We start from the raw sequence: 20481 nt of genomic DNA, 5'->3' as shown, positions 1-20481 counted from the left end.
GGACTCTTATATCTTTGGGATTGCCTCTTCCCCTACCTCTCCCAAAGAACTTTAAGGCCAGGCAGTCTAAATCTGCTTAGAATCTCCAGCCCCTGGCCTGAAAGAAGTGTGTCTGGCCTCAACCATATACGGGGCCTTTTCAGCCTTGGCTCTAACTTGGTGAAATCAGTTGCCAGCCAAGACCCAAGCTCTGATGGAACTATTCAAATTCCACAGGGCCTGCAAAATGGTACTATTCCACCAGGCATACAACTGAGGCCAGACCAAGCAAATAAAATTATATGGACCTTCCTTCCCTCTCCAAAATAAAATCCCACCACTGAATACTGAATATATGTAGAAGTAGCGAACATTTTAGAGCATTCAGTGTATTATTGTTTTATTGTGTTTATTGTATTTGAAACTTCACTGAGCCTGGCCACAGAAAGATATGGTATGAGGAGTCTGCCTGGTTGAACAGTCTGCCTGAAGAGATCAGGGCCCTCCAGAACTTCAAGTACTTATGGAGGGCCTGCAAAACAGAGCTGTTCTGCCAGGCCTATGCCAGGCCTATGACTGAGGCCAGATAATAATTTCATTTCCCCATTGGAAACACCAACATCCACCAATAGGAACACCTCTAATCCCCCCCCCCCTCGGGAGATGAATAACAGGAGGCAGTTTTACAAAATTTGAGTCCAATAGCAAAAGGCCAACAAAGATGAATTCAGTTTTATGAAGGATCTGTTATTTTATTGCTGTATGGTTTTTCGATTTACTTGTAGTATGTGTGTGTATCTTTCTAAGTTATTTATATGCTGCCTCATGAACATAAGGTTCTCAAGGAAGTGAATAAAAAATCAACAAATTGCAATCAGTAACATAGCAACAACAACTTTAAAGCAATAAAATGGCAGCTGTTGCATTTTTAAAGTATTTCAGTGTTGGTAGCAATCAGAAATCAGAATAAGGTGAATTTGGCAGTAATTAAACTGAGGTGAAGAAAAATGGGAGCAAAGGTAGAGTAACTTCTACTAAAAACTATTCTTTAAAAGCCTGGAAGAAGAATGGCCTATGTATCTGGTGAATGAAACTTGTGAGAGAAGATGCCAAGGGTGTCTTAGGAAGGAAAGAGTTCCACAAACAAAGTACTAGCTAAGAAAATACCGTGTTCCTTGTGTCATCCACATTACCTTATTAAACTGGGCATACTTTATAGAATTTTCAAATGGGAGTATGCGATCCTGAAGATAACCATATCTCAGTCTGTTTTTAGGACTTTTGATGTAAGGTTGCAATTGGCTTCTTCAAGATTGGTGAAATATGCCCTTGGGCAATTGTACCACTCACCATCTTTTATTCTGCATTAATAAAACTTTTTGAGGAGACTTTATTGCATTACAGTAATTTAAAATTGTGATGGTGGCAAGGATTAGCAGAGCCTTTTCCAGGAGGTGGTGCATCAGGTGGACCAGAAACCAGGTAATCAGGTTCCTGAAATGTCAAAAACTGTTTTTAAGTGTTGGAGTAGAAAACAGTTTCAACCTTGGTCTTTGATTTTTTTAAAGGCTGATTATTAGAACAAATATGCTAATGGCTGTTATCTCCAATTTAAAGAAGATTGATGAATGTATTTGAATAAGGAGGCTGTCTACATACCAGGTTGGAAAAGAAACGTGCTGACTTACGTTCTTGACAGATGTAAAAAAAGGAGTTTTTGCTATACCAAGCTATAATTAATTGCCGGTAACAATTTACTTGAGAGTAACAAGGACTCCCTTCTTATATATTAGAAGACTTTTGAACAAAGCTGTCTGCAGACATAAAAGAGGAGTTGGAAGCTGCATATGTCATATGGTACTTATTGTTTAAAAAACCAAACGGTAAATTAGGCTATATTGAGTTAATTATTTAGAGAGTTTGAGAGAATATGGCCACCTCAAGGAGAAAAAATAGTACAGATTCTGATTCAACTAAATTGGACTATTTAATAGGAATGCTCTCTGAATTTAAAGCTGATGCAACCTCAAGGTTAAACGGCATTGATGATAAGTTAAACAAAATGGAAGATAAGTTGTCAAGAATGGATGTGGAACTAGGAGAGTTGAAAAAAGAAATAACTCAACTTAAAGCTATAGAAACTGTTACTGTAAAGTTAAATTCAGAGTTTAAAAAGATGAATGAACAAATGGAAGGCATAAATGAGGAACAGAAAAATATTGTTAAAGTTCATGAGAATTTGATGGTTGAGCAGGCACGTCTGGAACTGCGACAGAGAAGGGATTTTGAGATTTCGAGGAATTAAGAAGGAGGAGGCTGAAGATATTAGAGAAAAAATGATTAAAATACTGGCTGAATTTATTAACATAACAGAGGAGGCTTTAGAAGTGGAAATAGACCGAGTATTCAGAGTGAACTCAAGATATTCTAAAATGAAAAATATTGTTAGAGATGTTTTGGTATTCTTTCTTCGGAAGAAAACTAGAGATGATGTGTTAAAACTGCATTTTACAAAAAGACTTGTCTGTGAAGGAAAGGAGATACCTATTATGAAGGAAATCCCCCTTAGTATTCTAAAAAGAAGAAGAGAATATGGCTTCCTGACTGAAGCTTTGAAAAAGAATGGAATAATTTTCAAATGGGAAGAAATAGAGGGAGTCTCCTTTAAATGGAAAACAAAAAAAATATAGATTGACAACATTACAACAGGCAAGAGATTTTTGGCAGAAATTTGAAAGAGACTTTTCAACTGAAGAAGAAAAGACAGAAGAGGAAAATCAAGGATCAAGAGGATAAGACTCAAAACCTGTATTTTTGTTTATATTAATTATTGAATGATAAGTTATAAAATTTGGTCTTGGAACATTAATGGTTTAAATATACCACAGAAAATAAAAAAGGTTTTTCATTACTTAAAGAACCAAAAGATAGATGTAGCTTGTTTGTTAGAGACACACATTAGGAAAAATAACAGTAATTTGCTAATTAATAAATCATTGGGTAATGAATTTATAGCTTCAAATAATGTTAAAAAGAATGGCATTGTGATGTATATTAATCCATTATTATCTCCACAAAAAATTATCGAGGATGACAGAGGAAGATATTTAGGGGTGGAAATTAGTTTGCTAGGCAAGAAGATTATGATGTTAGCAATATATGCGCCAAATGAGAGAAAACAGAAATTTTACTATGATTTAACTAAAAAAATTTCATCTTTGGAATATGAAAGTTGGTGTTTAATGGGAGATTTCAATGGGGTTGTAAACTTAGAATTAGATTTTAAAAAGTAAGTAAATTGGTTAAGAATCCAAAAGGAAAGCTTCCTAAGCCTTTTTTTGATATGATAGAAGATTTGAATCTGATGGATATACGGAGATTGAAAAATGGGAACTCGAAAGGTTATACCTTTTATTCTGATAGACATAAGTCACTATCTAGAATTGATATGATCTGGGTTTCAGGAGATATAGCTTTGAAAACATTAAAAGTAGATATTGAACCTAAAGTATTCTCACATCATAATGCTGTATCAATGGTACTTAAGGATACGAACAGTGGGAGGATGATGTGGAGAGTAAACGAAGCAATATTTAAAAACAAAGATATGGTAGAACAATGTAAAAAGCAAATAAAAGAATTTTTCAAATTTAATTTAAATAATGGAGTCAAGAATTACATTGTATGGGCCACTGCTAAGGCTTTTATGAGGGGTATTTTTATACAACTGAGTGCAAGATTAAAAAGGAAACAGCGAGAAAAGGAGAAAAAATTAATAGGTGAAATGAGAAAAATTGAAAAAGAAATTAAAGCAGATCCCTTTAATGATGAGTTAAGGCAAAATCAGAAAGATCTTCAAAGGCAGTTCTCTATGTTAATGGATTCTGATATGGAGAAAAAAATGAAATTTATTAAAAGAAATAATTTCGAATTTGCTAACAAACCAAGTAGATTGCTAGCTATTAAATTGAGACAAGAAAAAGCAAAAAGAAGAATAATAAAACTAAAAGATGGACAAGAAGTATTAACAGGAGAGAAAAATATTCAAGAACGTTTTGTTCAGTTTTTTTCAAATTTATATAGGGATCAGAAAATAGATGAAAAAATAATTGAAAGCTATTTAAGTCAACATAATGTAATGTCTATTACAGATGACCAACGAAGACTTTTAAATGGATCTATTACAGTAAGTGAAATTATAGAGAGTGTAAGAAGAAGTAAATTGAATAAAGTTCCTGGACCCGATGGGATCTCAAATATCTTTTATAAAACATGTATAGATGAGTTACTACTGCCCCTGCAGATAACTATGAATGACATATTGGAAGGAATGGAAGTCCCTAGTTCATGGAAACAATCGTATATAACACTAATTCCCAAAGAGGAACAGGAGGTATTGGATGTTAAAAGCTACAGACCTATTGCTTTGTTAAATAATGATTATAAAATTTTCTCAGATATATTGGCTCAAAGGATGAAAAGTGTTTTAAAAGACTATATTAAAAAAGAACAATCAGGTTTTCTTCATAAAAGACAAATTAAAGATAATTTAAGAATTGTGATTAATGTGATAGAATATTTGAATTTACATATAGATAAACCAGCAGCCTTAATTTTCTTAGATATAGAAAAGGCATTCGACAATGTTAATTGGAAGTTTATGCAGAAATGCTTAGAAAAGATGGGATTAGGAGAGAAATTTATGAAAGGTATAAGAGTGATATATTCGGAACAGGTAACAAATATTAAGATTAATGGACAGTGTTCACAGATGTGTCATGTACGAAAAGGTACACGCCAGGGATGCCCTCTTTCACCATTATTATTTATCTTGGTTTTGGAAATATTATTGAATAAAATAAGGGAAGATAATGAGGTTAAGGGGATAAAAATTAAAGGAGAAGAATTTAAAATTAGGGCCTTTGCAGATGATATAGTTCTGTTATTAGAAGATCCAATATCATCTTCTCAAAAAGCTTTGTCAATATTTCAGAAGTTTAGCTTAGTATCAGCTTAAAATAAATAATCAGAAATCTAAAATTTTGGCACTTAATATGCAAAAGACCACTGTCTCTGTTAGGTAGAATTGCAGCTATTAAAATGAATATTTTACCCAGATTGTTATGTTTATTTCAGGTAATCCCTATAATATCATCTGAGAAACCATTTAGAGATTGGCAAAAGGAATTATCAAATTTTATTTGGCAGGGAAGGAAACCACGAATAAAGTTAATAAATTTGTTTGATAGTAGAGAAAGAGGTGGATTGAACACCAAATTTAGAACTGTATTATCATGCTGCAAGTTTTGTTTGGATCAAGGACTGGTTAACGTTAAGAAATAATTATATTTTAAAGTTAGGTCATGACTTAAAATTTGGTTGGCATGCATATCTCTGGTTTGGGAAAGCAGGAATACATCAAACATTTAAAAATCATTGTATAAGGCGGGCACTGTTTAGAACTTGGTCTAAATATCATAGAATCATAGAATCATAGAGTTGGAAGGGGCCATACAGGCCATCTAGTCCAACCCCCTGCTCAACGCAGGATTAGCCCTAAGCATCCTAAAGCATCCAAGAAAAGTGTGTATCCAACCTTTGCTTGAAGACTTCCAGTGAGGGGGCGCTCACCACCTCCTTAGGCAGCCTATTCCACTGCTGAACTACTCTGACTGTGAAAAACTTTTTCCTGATATCTAGCCTATATCGTTGTACTTGAAGTTTAAACCCATTACTGCGTGTCCTCTCCTCTGCAGCCAGCAGAAACAGCATCCTGCCCTCCTCCAAGTGACAACCTTTCAAATACTTAAAGAGGGCTATCATGTCCCCTCTCAACCTCCTTTTCTCCAGGCTGAACATTCCCAAGTCCCTCAACCTATCTTCTCTAACCAATTCCCTATCCACCTAACGATCTGAAAATCCAGATTGCATATAAGAACTAATTGTGGCCAAAAATTCCATACTGGGTGTCGCCACATGAGGCATTATATGGTAGGGAAAAATGGCACTCAGAGGAGTATCTAAAATATAAAGATCTGTTAGATTACTCTGAACAGCAAATAAAATTTAAACAGAGGGAAGATATAACAGTACCAAGTGGTACCTTCAATTGGTTTCTATATAGACAGTTATATGACAAATTTAAAACTGATAGACAGATTTATCAGTTTGAAAATTCAAAAAATGAGGCTGATCTGTGTATATATGAACAAAAAGAGAAATTAATTGCAAAGATCTACAATATGTTACTAAAAAAGATACTGAGAAGGAAGTGATAAAAGAATCAATGATTCGTTGGGCACAAAATATAGGGCACACTATTAAGCTTCAGCAATGGGAGATGGTTTGGAAAAGAGATATAAAATTTACATTAGCAACTAATATAAGGGAAAATTACTACAAAATGCTGTATAGATGTTATTTGACTCCGGTATTATTGTCTAAAATATACAAAAATGGTTTAACAAAATGTTGGAAATGTAAATTGGTTGATGGTACTTTTTATCACCTTTGGTGGACATGTTCAGAGGCAAAAGAATTTTGGGTACAGATCCATCAATATACTCAGAAAATAACAAAGCTTGACTTGAAACTTAAACCAGAATTATACATTAAATATTTGGGATCCTGAAATAGTAAAAGCAAGGAGAATACTATTACTTTACATGATTTCAGCAGCAAGAATAATTTATGCTCAATACTGGAAAAATGAAAAAATACCAAGTGTAAATGAATGGTTGGATAAGGTTAAGGAGTATGCAGAATTAGATAAGTTAACAATATTAATGAGAGACCAAATGCTAGATAGTTTTATAACAAATTGGGAGCCATTTGTAAATTATCTTAAAAGTAATAAGGTAAATGAGAGTAGTATTATTGGTTATGTTGAATAAATTAGTTAAGACAAGGATGAAGTGTATTCTAAAGTAAATATTTATTAGTTGTAAATATGTATTTCATCATATTATTATTTTTAACTAAGGATATATATTATAATTATGAATGGCCAATGAATGATTTAATTGTGAAATTTGGATTTTCAATAATATTTTTTGTGCATGTGGTATTCGAAAACTAAGGAACCTGATCTGTAGATAGTCGGGGGTCTTTCCTAAACGTTTTTTGTTGTTGTTATTGTATGTTTTTGGTTTGTGGGGGAGGTGTCTTTATTATTAGTTGTTATTGGGGGTGAAGTGGTGTAGGTAGTAATGTTTTATAGATTGTGTGTCTTTTGTGTGGGTGTGTAAAACTTTCAATAAAAATGTTAATTAAAAAAATGCTAATGTGTGTTTGTGATGATATTTTGTCTGACACCTTTGTCTCCTCTTCCATTCTGCAGAATGACAAAGGACAGACACCAGCAGACGTGGTTCCTGATCCTGTCGACATGCCTCTGGAGATGGCAGATGCAGCAGCAAGTGCTAAGGAGATCAAGCAGATGCTCCTAGATGCAGTGCCTCTCTCATGTGACATTTCCAAGGCCATGCTTCCTAATTATGATAATATCAGCGGTAAAACCATGCTTGGATCACTTGGTCTGAAGCTGGGCGATCGAGTTGTCATTGCTGGACAGAAGGTACACTGAATAAAGGAGCTGTGCAAAGTAGAACTAGGTTCTCCTGTTGCTTGCCCCATTAAACTTGTATCCCGTCTCTATTTCTTCCTTTTGAGAATTAGTGAGAGTATAACAGACAATATATAGTATAGGAAGGAATACTGTTGCCCCCACAAAATCCCCTGAAGCTCTCTGTTTATTCTTAGATACTTTGTATCATGTTGTGATGATTTCTTTGTGAAAAGTTTTGTAACTTAGCTATATTTATGGCCCCATTCATTTCTTATAGAAATATGATCTGCAGTGATTCTTTAGCAGTGGGACCTTTAATTGTCATTGAGCTTGCTGGTGTTCTAAGATATAAAGAAGTGTAAGGCTATTATGCAAGGCTTTGTGTTTGTTCTGCTCTGCCCTCCATATTATAGGCACATCAGTGCTGGAAGATAAAGTCCGGATTTGTTTTTACAGAACTTTCTTAATCCTGTAATGAATCCATGGGGATTAATTTCAAGGGTATACATAACTATGCATCTTTGTATAGTTCAGCAGGTCCCACCCACATATAGTCATGATCATTAACTGTCACAAGAGGACATGCAGCTGTTCCGTGTTCTGAAATGAACCAAGAAAACAGCATGTCAGTCATATTTACCTGACCTTTTGAAAGCTGGCTTCCTTTCCTGTTTCCACCATTGTACATTCCTGAAACAACAGTGCACTTGGCATTTTAAAACCAGTGTTCAAAACATGGGATTCAGAGCCATGTGCCTGCTAGTGTAGGCTTCTAAAATGGATAGTTAATTATTCTCCCCCCCCCCTCAGCTTAAACGGTCTTTGGACAGCTGTCATCTGTGCAGACAGCAGTTATGTTGCAAGAATTTCTGGTCTTGCCATCCTTTAAATCTATTGTAAGGGTCATGTGTGTCTCAGCCACTCTGGATTCTATTTCTAGAAACTAGTAAAAGGTAGAGTAATTTTTAGCCAATAGTAATCTTATTTAAGAATGCAGAGCAGCTAAAAATTTCATTTTATAAGCAATTTTCTACCCAGTAATTTATAAGTTCATCATATTGTGGTTTTAATAATTTATGAAAGTGTGGTTTTATGCTAGTAATTTATCTGAAATTGCTCACGTGTGTGTTAAGGTCTCTGTAGACACTTAATGTTGCAGAAATTTCTTTGAGCAAACACAGCCTTCTGAGAATTTTTATATCAGTGCATATTAACAGTTCTTTTTAGAACTTTATTGGTACTTGCAAGCTTATAGCTCTAGATTCCTTTAGAAAAGCTTCAGTTTTGGCTAAAGTAATCTTAGACAGGTATGACAAATCTAGCTGTCTCAAGTTGGAACAATCTGTTTGAAGACTGCAGATTCATTTTCTAAGAAAATGGCATAAATAAACACTTGAGAGTATTGCATTATATATGAAAAATCATTTTCTGAAGGTAATTGAATATATGAAATTCTGTCTAAAATTATAAATGGATAAGAAAATTGCAGTGTCTTAAAAATGGGATATCAGATAAATATGATTGAACAATGAACAGGAATGTAGGGATTTAAAAAAAGAATTTAATTGAATTCTAATAGGTTCTATTACCAATCTTATTACTAAAACACTAATACAGATCAGACTATGATTCTTGAATCTATCTCTTCTTGTTGCTAACACATACTTCATCTTTTGGTATATGGAGGCTGGCTTTCATTTTTAAATTGCCAAATGTGTCTCAAACAGCAGCAGGAAATCAGACAGAGTACAAACAGTCTGGTATTAATATTGTTGTAGGACAGAGGTGCATTTTCAAATCTCCCATCGTTGTTTCCAATAAACACACTTATATTTAATTTATTTATTTGATTTCAGGATGGTATATAACAATATATATAATATACAATCATTTGAAATTTCTAATTAGATTACAAAGCAAAACAGTTCAATGATAATGGCATTCAAGTATGCAGTATCTGCCTCCATGGCCCAGTTTCCAGAGCCCTTCTAATTTCACCCAAGCCAAACTACATTCTAGTGTCTTTTAATGGACTAGGGGCAAAGCCCGTTGTCTCCAAGAATACAACGGGCGCTAGAGCTTGGCAGTGGGAAGAGGAAGGGGAGGAGTTGTCCAGTCTGTAAGGGCATGGGGTTGAATGTTGAGGCCTACTGCACAGGGTTGTTGTGCAAATGAAACAGGAGACAAAAAAAAAAGTTTCATCTGCAGAATAACACTGTGCAGTGGCCTCAAATCTGCAGAGAGTTGCAAAGAAGAAAGACACATGGCTTGGCTGTGTCTAACCCCCGACCAGAGCAGTATTTTAAGTGAGAAGGGGCTTTTCTGTGGCCTCCCTGTCAGGCAACTGTTTGGCAGAAGGGGAAAGCCCCCCCCCCCCGCAAAAGGAAGGCCCTCAGTCTCCCCTGCGTTGCTCTTGGAAAGGCCTTCTCCCCTCAGTCAGGGCCTGTCAGAGGCTCCTTCACAGAAAGCCTGAAGGGAGGGGAGGGGGAGCACTCTGCAGCCTCCTGCCAGCTCTGTCAGGGTTCTGAGGCAAAGTTACAGTTGGACATGACAGTTAGGACAGCCTTGGGGCGAAAAGAGCTGGTGCAGCCTGTCCAAGCCTCTGTTCTCATCCCCCTTGGCAGCCCTACTGACCTCCTCTCCCTTTGGTGGTCAGGAGCAGACTGGCAGCCAGACTGGGCTGGGTGAATGGAATTTTGGTCTGTCCTGGTGAGGGGCCAATTGGAAGGTGTTTCGCGTGCCTCCTCATTGGCTGCTTGACCCTGGATGGACACTTGGAGGACCCAATCAGGAGCCGCTTTGTGGCTCCTGATTGGGCCCTCTGAGTTTTTATCCTGGGCAGGGCTCGCCCTAACTCCTCCCCAGGTGGCCTTATCCTTTTATTTAACCCCAGGAGCGGTTAAAGATGATGATCCATAGTGGACAGTGGATGGTAAAATATATTGCAGTACTCAATGTTAACCAATCACTGGCCCCAACCAAAAGCCTGATGGAAGAGCTCTGTCTTGGCGTATTAGCAAAAGCAGCTCATTGACATAGCAATACAAACCTCATGATTATTCTTGTTGAAACTGATTTGATAAGCAATACATTGATCAATCTAATCCCAAGAGTCCCCACCCCCAACAGATCTAAATGTGCCCCATCTGAAGAAGGCGAGACTCTCCTTTTTCCCAAGGAAAAGACGGGCTCCTCTGTTCTCATGGAAGGTGTGTGGTGTAGCCTTGTATCCAGTTGCACATTGCATCATTTGTGTCAAGCTGACCAAGGCCAGACTCACATGAAAATATCCAAGCTCCCTTACACACATTAAGTCCTTTCTCCTAATGGAAATTTAGCACTTAGACTACACAGGCAAAACAAAACAATAAAAATAGATTGAGCAATTTTCTCAGACCCACTGCCCCCCCCCCCACAGATGACCACGCATTGACAGCTGGCACTGACAGGTTATTATTGACACCTCAGTGATACCTTACAAATAACAATCCCAAACAGCCATGGCAGGAGGCTGACAGATAGGCAGATTCTAAAATGCACAACTCAATTATGTTGGGTCATAATGGATTATGACTGGAACTAGGTGGCCCAGGCCTTGTTATGGCCCCCATAACTGTTTGTGAAGATCAGAACACTGCCTTTCAGTTGTTCTTTGGGATCAGAGTGGCATTCTGACCCCTCCATTCCCTTGCATTCTGAGCGAGAGGTCGTGTGTGGGAGAATGAGAATGTTAACTAACAGCTCAGTGAAGAACAGAATTGACATTCTGACCCTTCCCCCAACTTTTGTTATGTCTCTACTCTAGGATGGTGAGAAGTTTCTAGTGGTAGCAGTGTTGGAACTCCATCCTGTCAGTACCTCTTTCTGCCTTAGCTGGATTGTTTGTGGCCTGCAGGCAGGCCTTATGGAGTGCATCAGTACTCTAGAATTATGAAGTTCATCTCAGGAGCATCCCATCTTTTGTGGGCGTAATGTCATCGTAGGCCTTTAACTGTGTGTACAATACAAACAAGGACAGATAACTATATGAGGTCAGAGCTAAATCTTTGGCAACCCCTGGTGGGGTTTTCAAGGCAAGAGAAGTTTAGAGGTGGTTTGCTGTTGCCTGCTTCCCTGTCTCACCTTGGCATTTTTTGGGTGGTCTCCCACTCAAATTTTGACCCTGTTTACTTTCTGAGCCTCTTGTGGCCTCTTGTGGCGCAGAGTGGTAAGGCAGCAGATATGCAGTCTGAAAACTCTGCCCATGAGGTTGGGAGTTCGATCCCAGCAGCCGACTCAAGGTTGACTCAGCCTTCCATCCTTCCGAGGTCGGTAAAATGAGGACCCAGCTTGCTGGGGGGTAAACAGTAATGACTGGGGAAGGCACTGGCAAACCACCCCATATTGAGTCTGCCATGAAAACGCTGGAGGGCGTCACCCCAAGGGTCAGACATGACCCATTGCTTGCACAGGGATACCTTTACCTTTACTTTCTGAGATCAGATGAGATCGGGCTGTCCTGCATGATCCACAGGATTGTGAGGCTTGAGGATTGTGAACCCATTAGACCGTTTATGCACTGGAGGTTTCATGCCGGGTGGCAGGCTGGAGTTTTAGTCATGGCAGGTTGCCCCACCTCTTCCTGCACCCACACGGGGGAGCATTTAGCCCAGTGCACCTCAGCCACCCTCTATTTGTGCTCCTGCATGGGAGCCTCTTGTGGCGCAGAGTGGTAAGGCAGCCGTCTGAAAGCTTTGCCCATGAGGCTGGGAGTTCAATCCCAGCAGCCGGCTCAAGGTTGACTCAGCCTTCCATCCTTCCGAGGTCGGTAAAATGAGTACCCAGCTTGCTGGGGGGTAAATGGTAATGACTGGGGAAGGCACTGGCAAACCACCCCGTATTGAGTCTGCCATGAAAACGCTAGAGGGCGTCACCCCAAGGGTCAGACATGACTTGGTGCTTGCACAGGGGATACCTTTACCTTTACCTTTATGGGAGCCGGGGCAGTGAAGCTCCCAGTGCATAAACGGTCTTAAACAGGATTTGACTTCAGTGGTTTTCTCTGGTTTGGGTTGATTGACTACAAGGATTCAGTCTCTTAATCAAGTATATTTTTCTGTTTAAAAATGCTTGCTATACAAACAAAATAAGCATCCTTCTCTCTCTTTTTTAAAGGTTGGCACTTTAAAATTTTGTGGCCCAACAGAGTTTGCCAGTGGGCAGTGGGCTGGTGTAGAATTGGATGAACCTGAAGGAAAAAACAATGGAACTGTTGGAAAAGTTCAGTACTTCAAGTGTGCACCAAAACACGGTACCATTTGTTGATTTAGATGTGCTGGAATTTCTTTAATTTTAAAAAGCTTTTCAACTTGGTCATATATTTGTCATTTTCTTGTGTTACTTTGCTTTCCTTCCCAACAATGTCATTGCTTGTACCCAAAAGGGATGACTTTGTTATTTAGGAAAGTCCTTAGTAGTTCACTACTTCACTATTTCCGTGCGCATGTAATGTAGCCGCCTAGCCGAAGGCAGGTGGCATATTCCAGCCCCTCCATATGACGCTGCCTATCTGCAGAGGCTGGTTCGCAATATCCTCCAATTTAACCTGTAACTTCAGGAATTGCACAAAGTGGATTCACCACCCTAAAATGCTCAATCCCCCGGCAATCCTGCAAACAGCGGGAGGAAGTTATGGAGTGTGAAACGTGCTGTTAGCCAGCTTTGTCCTGCCCTCACTCCTGCCCTTCCTCCTCCATTCCCTGCCCAGCAGAGGAGGCATCATTTCAAGCAGCAGAAGTCTCCCTGTAGTTGTTCCGACCTAAGTGCATCCTTCCTTTCCCCTGCAGTTTTCAGATCCCTATCCCTTGTGTTCCCCTCCCCCCCCCTGCTGCTTTGACAGTCCATGCCAGTCCACAGTTGCCCTGGACCCCTTTCTTCCCTCCCCCTCCCTCCCCATCACCTCTTAAGCTGGGCGCAGCCTGCACACCACCCGACATCTAGGACCCCTTTCTGTGCTCCCTGAGTACCCTGTAAGCCAGGTGCTATGTGCACACCACCAGGCACAGCCTGCATGCTGCCCGACATCCAGGACACCTTCTTGCCCTCTCCGGCACCTCTTATGCCGGGCACTATGCAGGCAGCGTGGAGGCTACACTAGCGGCATGCAGGCGTGCCAGCATGCACACTGCACCCGGCTTACTAGGTAGTCGGGGAGGGTGGGAAGGGCTCCTGGATGCCAGGCGACTGTGGACTGGCATAGACTGCCCCATTGTTTGACAAGCCAAGGAGCACTGAGTGAAAAAGTGCGTCACTCTCTCGTTTGTTGTTTGCTCAGCATGTGGAGAGGGGAAGACATGGCAGGAATGCTTTAAAGTGTGGAGGGGAGGAATACTGTGATTTAATAGCACACAGGCAGGAGGCATCTCACCATTTTGACCACTGTGCAGAAATGGTACTTGTCTTTCCATGCTTGCTCAATAGATTTCATTGTCCTTTGGCTGGTGTTCTCCTGTTAGTGCTAGTATGAGTGTTTTGTGGTGAGCCTCTATTACCTGTGGCAGTGCAGAAGTGATAAATGTTGTATTGTGAAAGAATTATGTAGGAAGTGTAGGATTGGTGGCAAAATGGCTGTCTCACGAGCAGGCCTAATGAAAGTTTAGCCAATTCATAGGATTATATGCTTTAAAGCACAAGTGTTTACAATTATAATGCATTTAATCTTCCCCTACCTCAGTTATATGAAGCAGTACTGTAAGGCTGAATAATATATTAATGAATAAGTACAAGACTGTCTACTTTACTTATCCAAACTCTAAAAACTTGAATGGTCATAAATATTTGAAAAGGTTTATTGAAGAATAGCTGATCTCTGTAATGAATAGTCTTTATCTTTCTTGTCTCTTCTCCATGCAAGGTATCTTTGCACCACTCTCTAAAATCAGTAAAGCTTCAGAACGCAAAAAGAATTCAAGAACTTCAATCTCACGACCTTTGCCTGTAATAAAGTCAAAGAAAATTGATGTAAAGCATATTGCTTCCAAAGTAAATTCTGGTAAGCAGATTTAAAAAAATGTAACTAAAGAGCCCATGAGGAAATTAAATAATATTCTGCCCCCAAGAACAGTTTGCAGATTGTTGTTTAGATGGTTTACTAGTAGAAGCAGTAAAAAAGCCAGATCACCTTATTGGAGCTGTTGTCTTAGCTGAAAATATTGTTCGGAATGAAACCATGTCAGTTTTACAAGTCTGAGGAAGAGTGCTTGCACTCAAAAGTTCACGTCTTGAATAAATCTTTGTTGGTCTTAAAGGTGCTACTGGACTCTGATTTTATAGTTCTACAAGAAAGAGTTATAATAAGTAGGAAACCCACAAAGACTTGCAGGAGTCACTTCATATTCTAGACAGAATATGTAATATTTGTATTTTTTTGGAGTTCATACTTTCACAGTAAAAAAGCTGAGTGTTGAGAATGTAAAGTTGTTTTCAAATGTTTTAAAGAGTTCCAGTAATCAAGGAAAGACTAGTAAATTACTGTTGAGTGAGGCCAAAAGGTCTCCTCTCAGCTTCCTAATAGTCCTCCCAGTGGCCACAGTCAGAGTTATAACTTCTACTGTATCAGCTTCAGGCAGTTAGCATGCCATCTGACCTGATGTGGCAGGCCAGTCTGTTAAAATGAAAAGACCTAGGTATTTTTGCCCTCACAGCTTTAGAGTGTCTAGTTGGAGAGGGGAGGGAGCACGTAAGGCCAGACATGGTAGTCACATTACATCTGAGCCATCCCTCAGGGAATGTTTATGACAGAGAAATAAGCAAGTCCAGCCTTCTGTCTTCATTCTGTTTAATGGGGAAACTTCATTTCCTCCCCTCCCCAATTGTTTTAGTGTGCCTCTCTATAAGGTTGGAGGTTCTCTTAAATAAGAAATTCATAAATTAATACATGGAATATTGAAAATATTTTTCACACTTTTTAAATAGAGAAAAGCTGCTGCTGATTTTTTTTCTGTTTATATCTTTATTTTATTTTTAGAAATCTTGTTTTTTTAACTAATAGTTTAATCAGAATTTCCTGAGAGTAAAATTATGGTAAATTGATCTGGATAAACTTGTTGATCACTTGCGGTTGGTCTGACAAGCATCTAAAAATAGATTACATTCATTACTTGGTTTGGAAAGCCAGGCCAACAACTGGACTAAGCCAGAAGGTAGGATTAAGTTGATGAGGAGTATAAATTTGCCCTTTCTGATGGCTGCCAATCGGATCAATTGCAGGCTCTTGTTCTCTGCTAATTGTGCCAGGTTGTCTATTATTAATCTGACATAGCAAATTCATGGAACATCAGACATCATTCTTCCAAGCATATCTAATTAGGTTCGGTGCTATTGGTCTGGCATAGTTTATTCTTAGACAAGTAGATGATTCTGCTTTCTATTCCTTCCTGAAAAGGTCCGGATGAAACTATATTCAAACTAGGAGAAGGGTCTGGACATGTCTAAAAGTATTGGTTCCCTTTTTCTATCCTCAGTCCACAAATGAGGCACCCCCTTCTAGACTGCAATGTGGACTTGCCACCTTCGGAAACTATTTTTTTAACCTCATAAATCAGGCTTAGATTTGGGGTGTGTATATGTGCCTATTTTACTGCAGGTCAGTGATGGGATTGGTAATATCCAGTGACTAAAGTGGAGGTCAGAAATACAGAGCATTTCAGAAATGCAGAGTTTTCTGACTGCCTTGAAGCATCATTTCAAAGGTGAAGGGGATATTCCTCAGACTAGTGTCTTGGGTCTAATGTGGCTATGCAGTCTGAGGCAACTAATAACCCTTAATGCTGCCATGACTTAGTGACCTTATGAAAAGGTAGAAATTTCAATTAGCATTTGGTAAGTAGCAACATAAATAGAACAGACTCTTCAGAGGCTCATGGTCAAGATGGAGTTGCCCTGATTTTAGGGATGCCTATGTAGAAGAGTCCTGTTTCTTGAATACCCTATTAAGTTATTTCTTGTACTTTACTGGAATTGAGTTAATAGTTGTGTTGCCCACTGCATATCCTTCCTCTATTCACTGAAGTTGGAAGATTGTACCAGTTCTCTTCCATATCCATCTGTAGATTTTGTTTTGGCACATCAGAGTTTTGGGGAGCTAGTACATGTAAGCCTTACACATAGTGGTAATCAGTTTAACTATTTGAAATAATTGATTTAGGGTATCTTTCATATCCTGGGTGATTTTATTGCTAATACATAAGAAATACTGTATTATATTGTTTACACTTGTTTAAAGGGAATAAGGTACAAGATATTGCTGTTAGCTCTGAATAATTTAGAATGTTGTTGTATAAATTGACTGGCTGTGAATATTGAGAGCAGGTATCCAGGATTTCCACTAGAGAACTTTCAACCTCTGATGCTGGACTTATTTGAATAGGCTTGTGCTCAGCAGCTACCATTTACCTCCATACATTCAAGCCACCTGCTTTACTATTGAGCTAGAGTTCTGCAATATTCTGACTTAATCTTAACCTTTCAAATCCCTTCATTTTAACCTTTCAATTTTAACCTTTCAAATCCCTTAATGGTCTAGGGGCCAGCGTAATTGAAGAGAGCTGTAGTTTTATGTAATATTTCTGTTCCAGGTGCAATCTCATTCAACATCGTATTAGTTCCATAGCATATTTTCCCCATAGATGAAACTTTTCATACTAAACTGTAGTGACTCAATTTATTTGGTTGGGATGACAGGCTTACCTACAGTGAAAAAGGAGACTGCTGCAGAATCCACATTTTTGGGAAGTGAAGAAGGAACAAAAAGTCCAACTGGTAAAGAAGGTAATATGCTCTTGAGAAGTTATGAGCTGCTGCACTTGGCATGAGCAAGAGGCTTGCCACAAAAACTCAGTTCAGTGTCGTGGTTAAGAGTGGCAGCTTCTAATCTGGCGACCCAGGTTTGATTCCTTGTTCCTCCACATGCAGCTAGTTGGGTGACCTTGGGCTAGTCACAGCCCTGATAGTGCTGTTCTCACAGAGCAGTCCTATCAGAAGATCTCTCAGCTCCATCTACCTCACAGGATGTCTCTTTGTGGGGAGAGGAAGGGAAGGTGATTGTAAGCTGCTTTAAGACCTGGTAGAGAAAAATGGGGTAAAAAACATTGACTCTTCTTTCAAAACAGGCATAGAATTAGGCTACTAAAAATAGCTTTATGTCCTGAATCCATAAAGCCTGTTGTTTACTGACATTTACCAAATATTAGGTTTACCTAATACCAGGTTTTACCTAATATTAAAGATGTGAGCCAATAAGAATGAAGATCATATGAAATGCCTTGCTAGATCAGACCAATAGTCCATTTGGTCCAGCATCCTGTCTCAAACAGTAACCAACAGGGCATGGGGCCAAGGCCTTCCCCTGGTCTTCTGGCAATGGGATTCAGGGGTTGAGTGACTGAATGTGGAGGTTCCTCTCAGTCACCACAGCTACATGTCACTATACTTATCTGGGGGTACTTTCTAGACACTCAATGTGTTGTGTTTATTGACTATCTCGAACTACACTGAAAAAAGTGATAGGGATTATTTAATCAGCAGTAAGGCTGCCTTTAGCATTGTTTGAGACGTCCTTCAGAGGCTGCGGATATAATCCCTGTACATACTTGCTGGAAGTGAGCCACACTGAGCAAAGTGGGATTTACTTTTAAGCAAGCATGTAGTTTATGAAGCACAATTTTAGGCACTGTGCTTTGTATGTCCTACCATTACATGATTAAAATTTAACACATGCAACTGCCTAAAAGCATTTCTAACAGCAGATAAATTAGTATTGTCTTCCATGGGGAATGAAAACGAAAGATTCAATAAGGATTGGAATCTTGTCTCACAGATGTCTTTCACATGGTGGTGATTCTCAAAAGTGGTTTTGTTGTTGACTCTGATGTCAGCATAGTGGCAAAGGAGTTTTCATATAGTGAGTTGCCCCATATTTTACCTGGTTCAGACCCCTGTGTTGGCTGTTCATGCTATTAGAGAGGCTTTTTGTGTTTTAAATCCACAATTAACTAATCACTAATTGAGGGCAAAGGAAGAAGGGGACGACAGAGAATGAGGGGCTGCATGGAGTCACTGAAGCAGTTGGTGCAAATTTAAATGGACTTCGAGTAATGGTAGAGGACAAGAAGGCCTGGAAGATCATTGTCCATGGGGTTGCGATGGGTTGGACACGACTTTTCACCTAACAACAACAACAACTAATCACTATAGATTCAAATGGGTAGCCATGTTGGTTTGAAGTAGCACAATAAAATCAGAGTCCAGTAGCATCTTTAAGACCAACAAAAATTTATTTAAGGTGTGAGCTCATGCCTTGAATAAATCTTTGTGGGTCTTAAAGGTGCTACTGGACTCTGATTTTATTAATCACTATAGAGTTATAATGCCCTAGCAGTTTGTCAATGGCCGGTTCAAGAACAAATCACAAAGCACACATGAAGAGGCAGGGGAAGGGAGGTAGCCAATGCACAGCACTTGGCAGCAGGAGAGTCGTCAACATGGGCAGGACCAGGGGAGATGCGGACACTCTTGTCCATGTTTCAGTCACCCTGACTTGGGAGCTGTTTTTTCAAAAAAAGATGCTAATAAAACAGGAAAGATTGTAGAAAAGTTGAGAGAAAGCCATGAGATACATGAAGGCACCATGATGGAAGTATTTAAGCTGGATCAGACACCTGGTTTAGCAACAACTGTATTATTTGATACTGGATAAAAGAGGCAAAAAGTAGAAAATATACGGAGAAGAAAGCTAGAGGTAAATCTTACTGGCAGCTTGAACACCAAGATTTCACAAATTGAAATGAAAGTGATTTACTTCCCAATCTTATTTTATAGACAGGATTTTAATATTAATATGCTCGGTAATGGCATGCAGTAGGCACTAATCCACACACTTCATAATTCACCCACAAAATGTCACTTCCCCCTGTTTCTCATAAAGATTTAATAGACTGACTATCCAAAGCAAAGGGCTGATGTCTTTTATGGCTCAAAGATGCGTTATTTTTACAATTATGCTCCATTGCTCATAAGTATTGCACAATATTAAACTAGGCTTGAAAGACTAAGTGGAGTTCATCATGGGGAGTTAGCTTTGTATAGGTGGCTGCTGCTTCATTCATTGGGGTGAATGACTATTTTTTTTAAATGACGACACTTTCTGTTTTGCAAGTATCTTTTCCTCATCTTGTGTGCCTTGCATCTGAATAACTTATATTTTGTCAGCAGCTTCTCTTGGTTCCAGCAGTTCTTCATCATCTACTACCTCTTTGGACGGCAAGCAGAATTGTCCCAAGAAATGGAATTCCACAAGTAACAGTAGAACAGAAGACTTTAAAGCCCGTTCTGCAGCATCTGAAGTCAGCCCTAGTATGTATACCTTTAATTGTTTAAAAAAATACTATTGCAACGGGGGATGAAAAGGGAAGAAGCCCTTTTAGGACCAAGCTATATGTGATTGAAGATTCCCTTACATGTATTTGTCTTTTGCAAAAAGCAGCTACAGCCTGTCTCAATATGGAATTCAGGCTGCTGTGCTGACTACAAAGATTTTAATTCCCCCTATCATGTTGTCCTCATCAAAAATTGACTTTCTTTGGCTGCTTTATATCCTGTGATAGGGAAAACCCCAAAACAAGTAGCAATAATATAGTTTCCTCCTGCCCCAGGCTGCAGCTGTGGGGGAGGGGTCATTTCCAGTTGTGGAAATATCATGAACTTTAAAGTCTATTCCCCAGCACCATGACAATGATTTACATTGGAGATCTGGTATGGCAGCCTTTTGCAGCAAAATTCATGTGTGGTGATCTAGTCAAAGTTCCCCAGTATCTGGTGTGGATTTGGCCTTTAGTGCCCAGAGTAACTCTAGGGTTTTGGTTTGCAGAATGCAATTGTTAAAGCTTCAGACAAGATAC

General features: G+C 39.0%; 1 protein-coding gene across 13 annotated transcripts in view; it reads left to right on the top strand.

The window, feature by feature from the left end:
- Positions 1–20481, top strand: part of CLIP4 (CAP-Gly domain containing linker protein family member 4) — a 74061-nt gene that overhangs the window by 37054 nt on the left and 16526 nt on the right. For 12 of the 13 annotated variants that reach the window (XM_077341340.1, XM_077341283.1, XM_077341360.1 and 9 more), the window contains 5 exons: positions 7319–7555; positions 12701–12836; positions 14439–14576; positions 17267–17353; positions 19793–19936. In XM_077341340.1, the coding sequence (XP_077197455.1) occupies positions 7319–7555; positions 12701–12836; positions 14439–14576; positions 17267–17353; positions 19793–19936 (742 nt within the window). The remainder of the gene's footprint in view (positions 1–7318; positions 7556–12700; positions 12837–14438; positions 14577–17266; positions 17354–19792; positions 19937–20481) is intronic. The other variant, XM_077341319.1, reaches the window with a different exon arrangement.

The sequence above is a fragment of the Paroedura picta genome, chromosome 1 (assembly GCF_049243985.1).
Source record: "Paroedura picta isolate Pp20150507F chromosome 1, Ppicta_v3.0, whole genome shotgun sequence".
Lineage (NCBI taxonomy): Eukaryota > Metazoa > Chordata > Lepidosauria > Squamata > Gekkonidae > Paroedura > Paroedura picta.
This window is presented reverse-complemented; position numbering and strand designations above follow the sequence as displayed.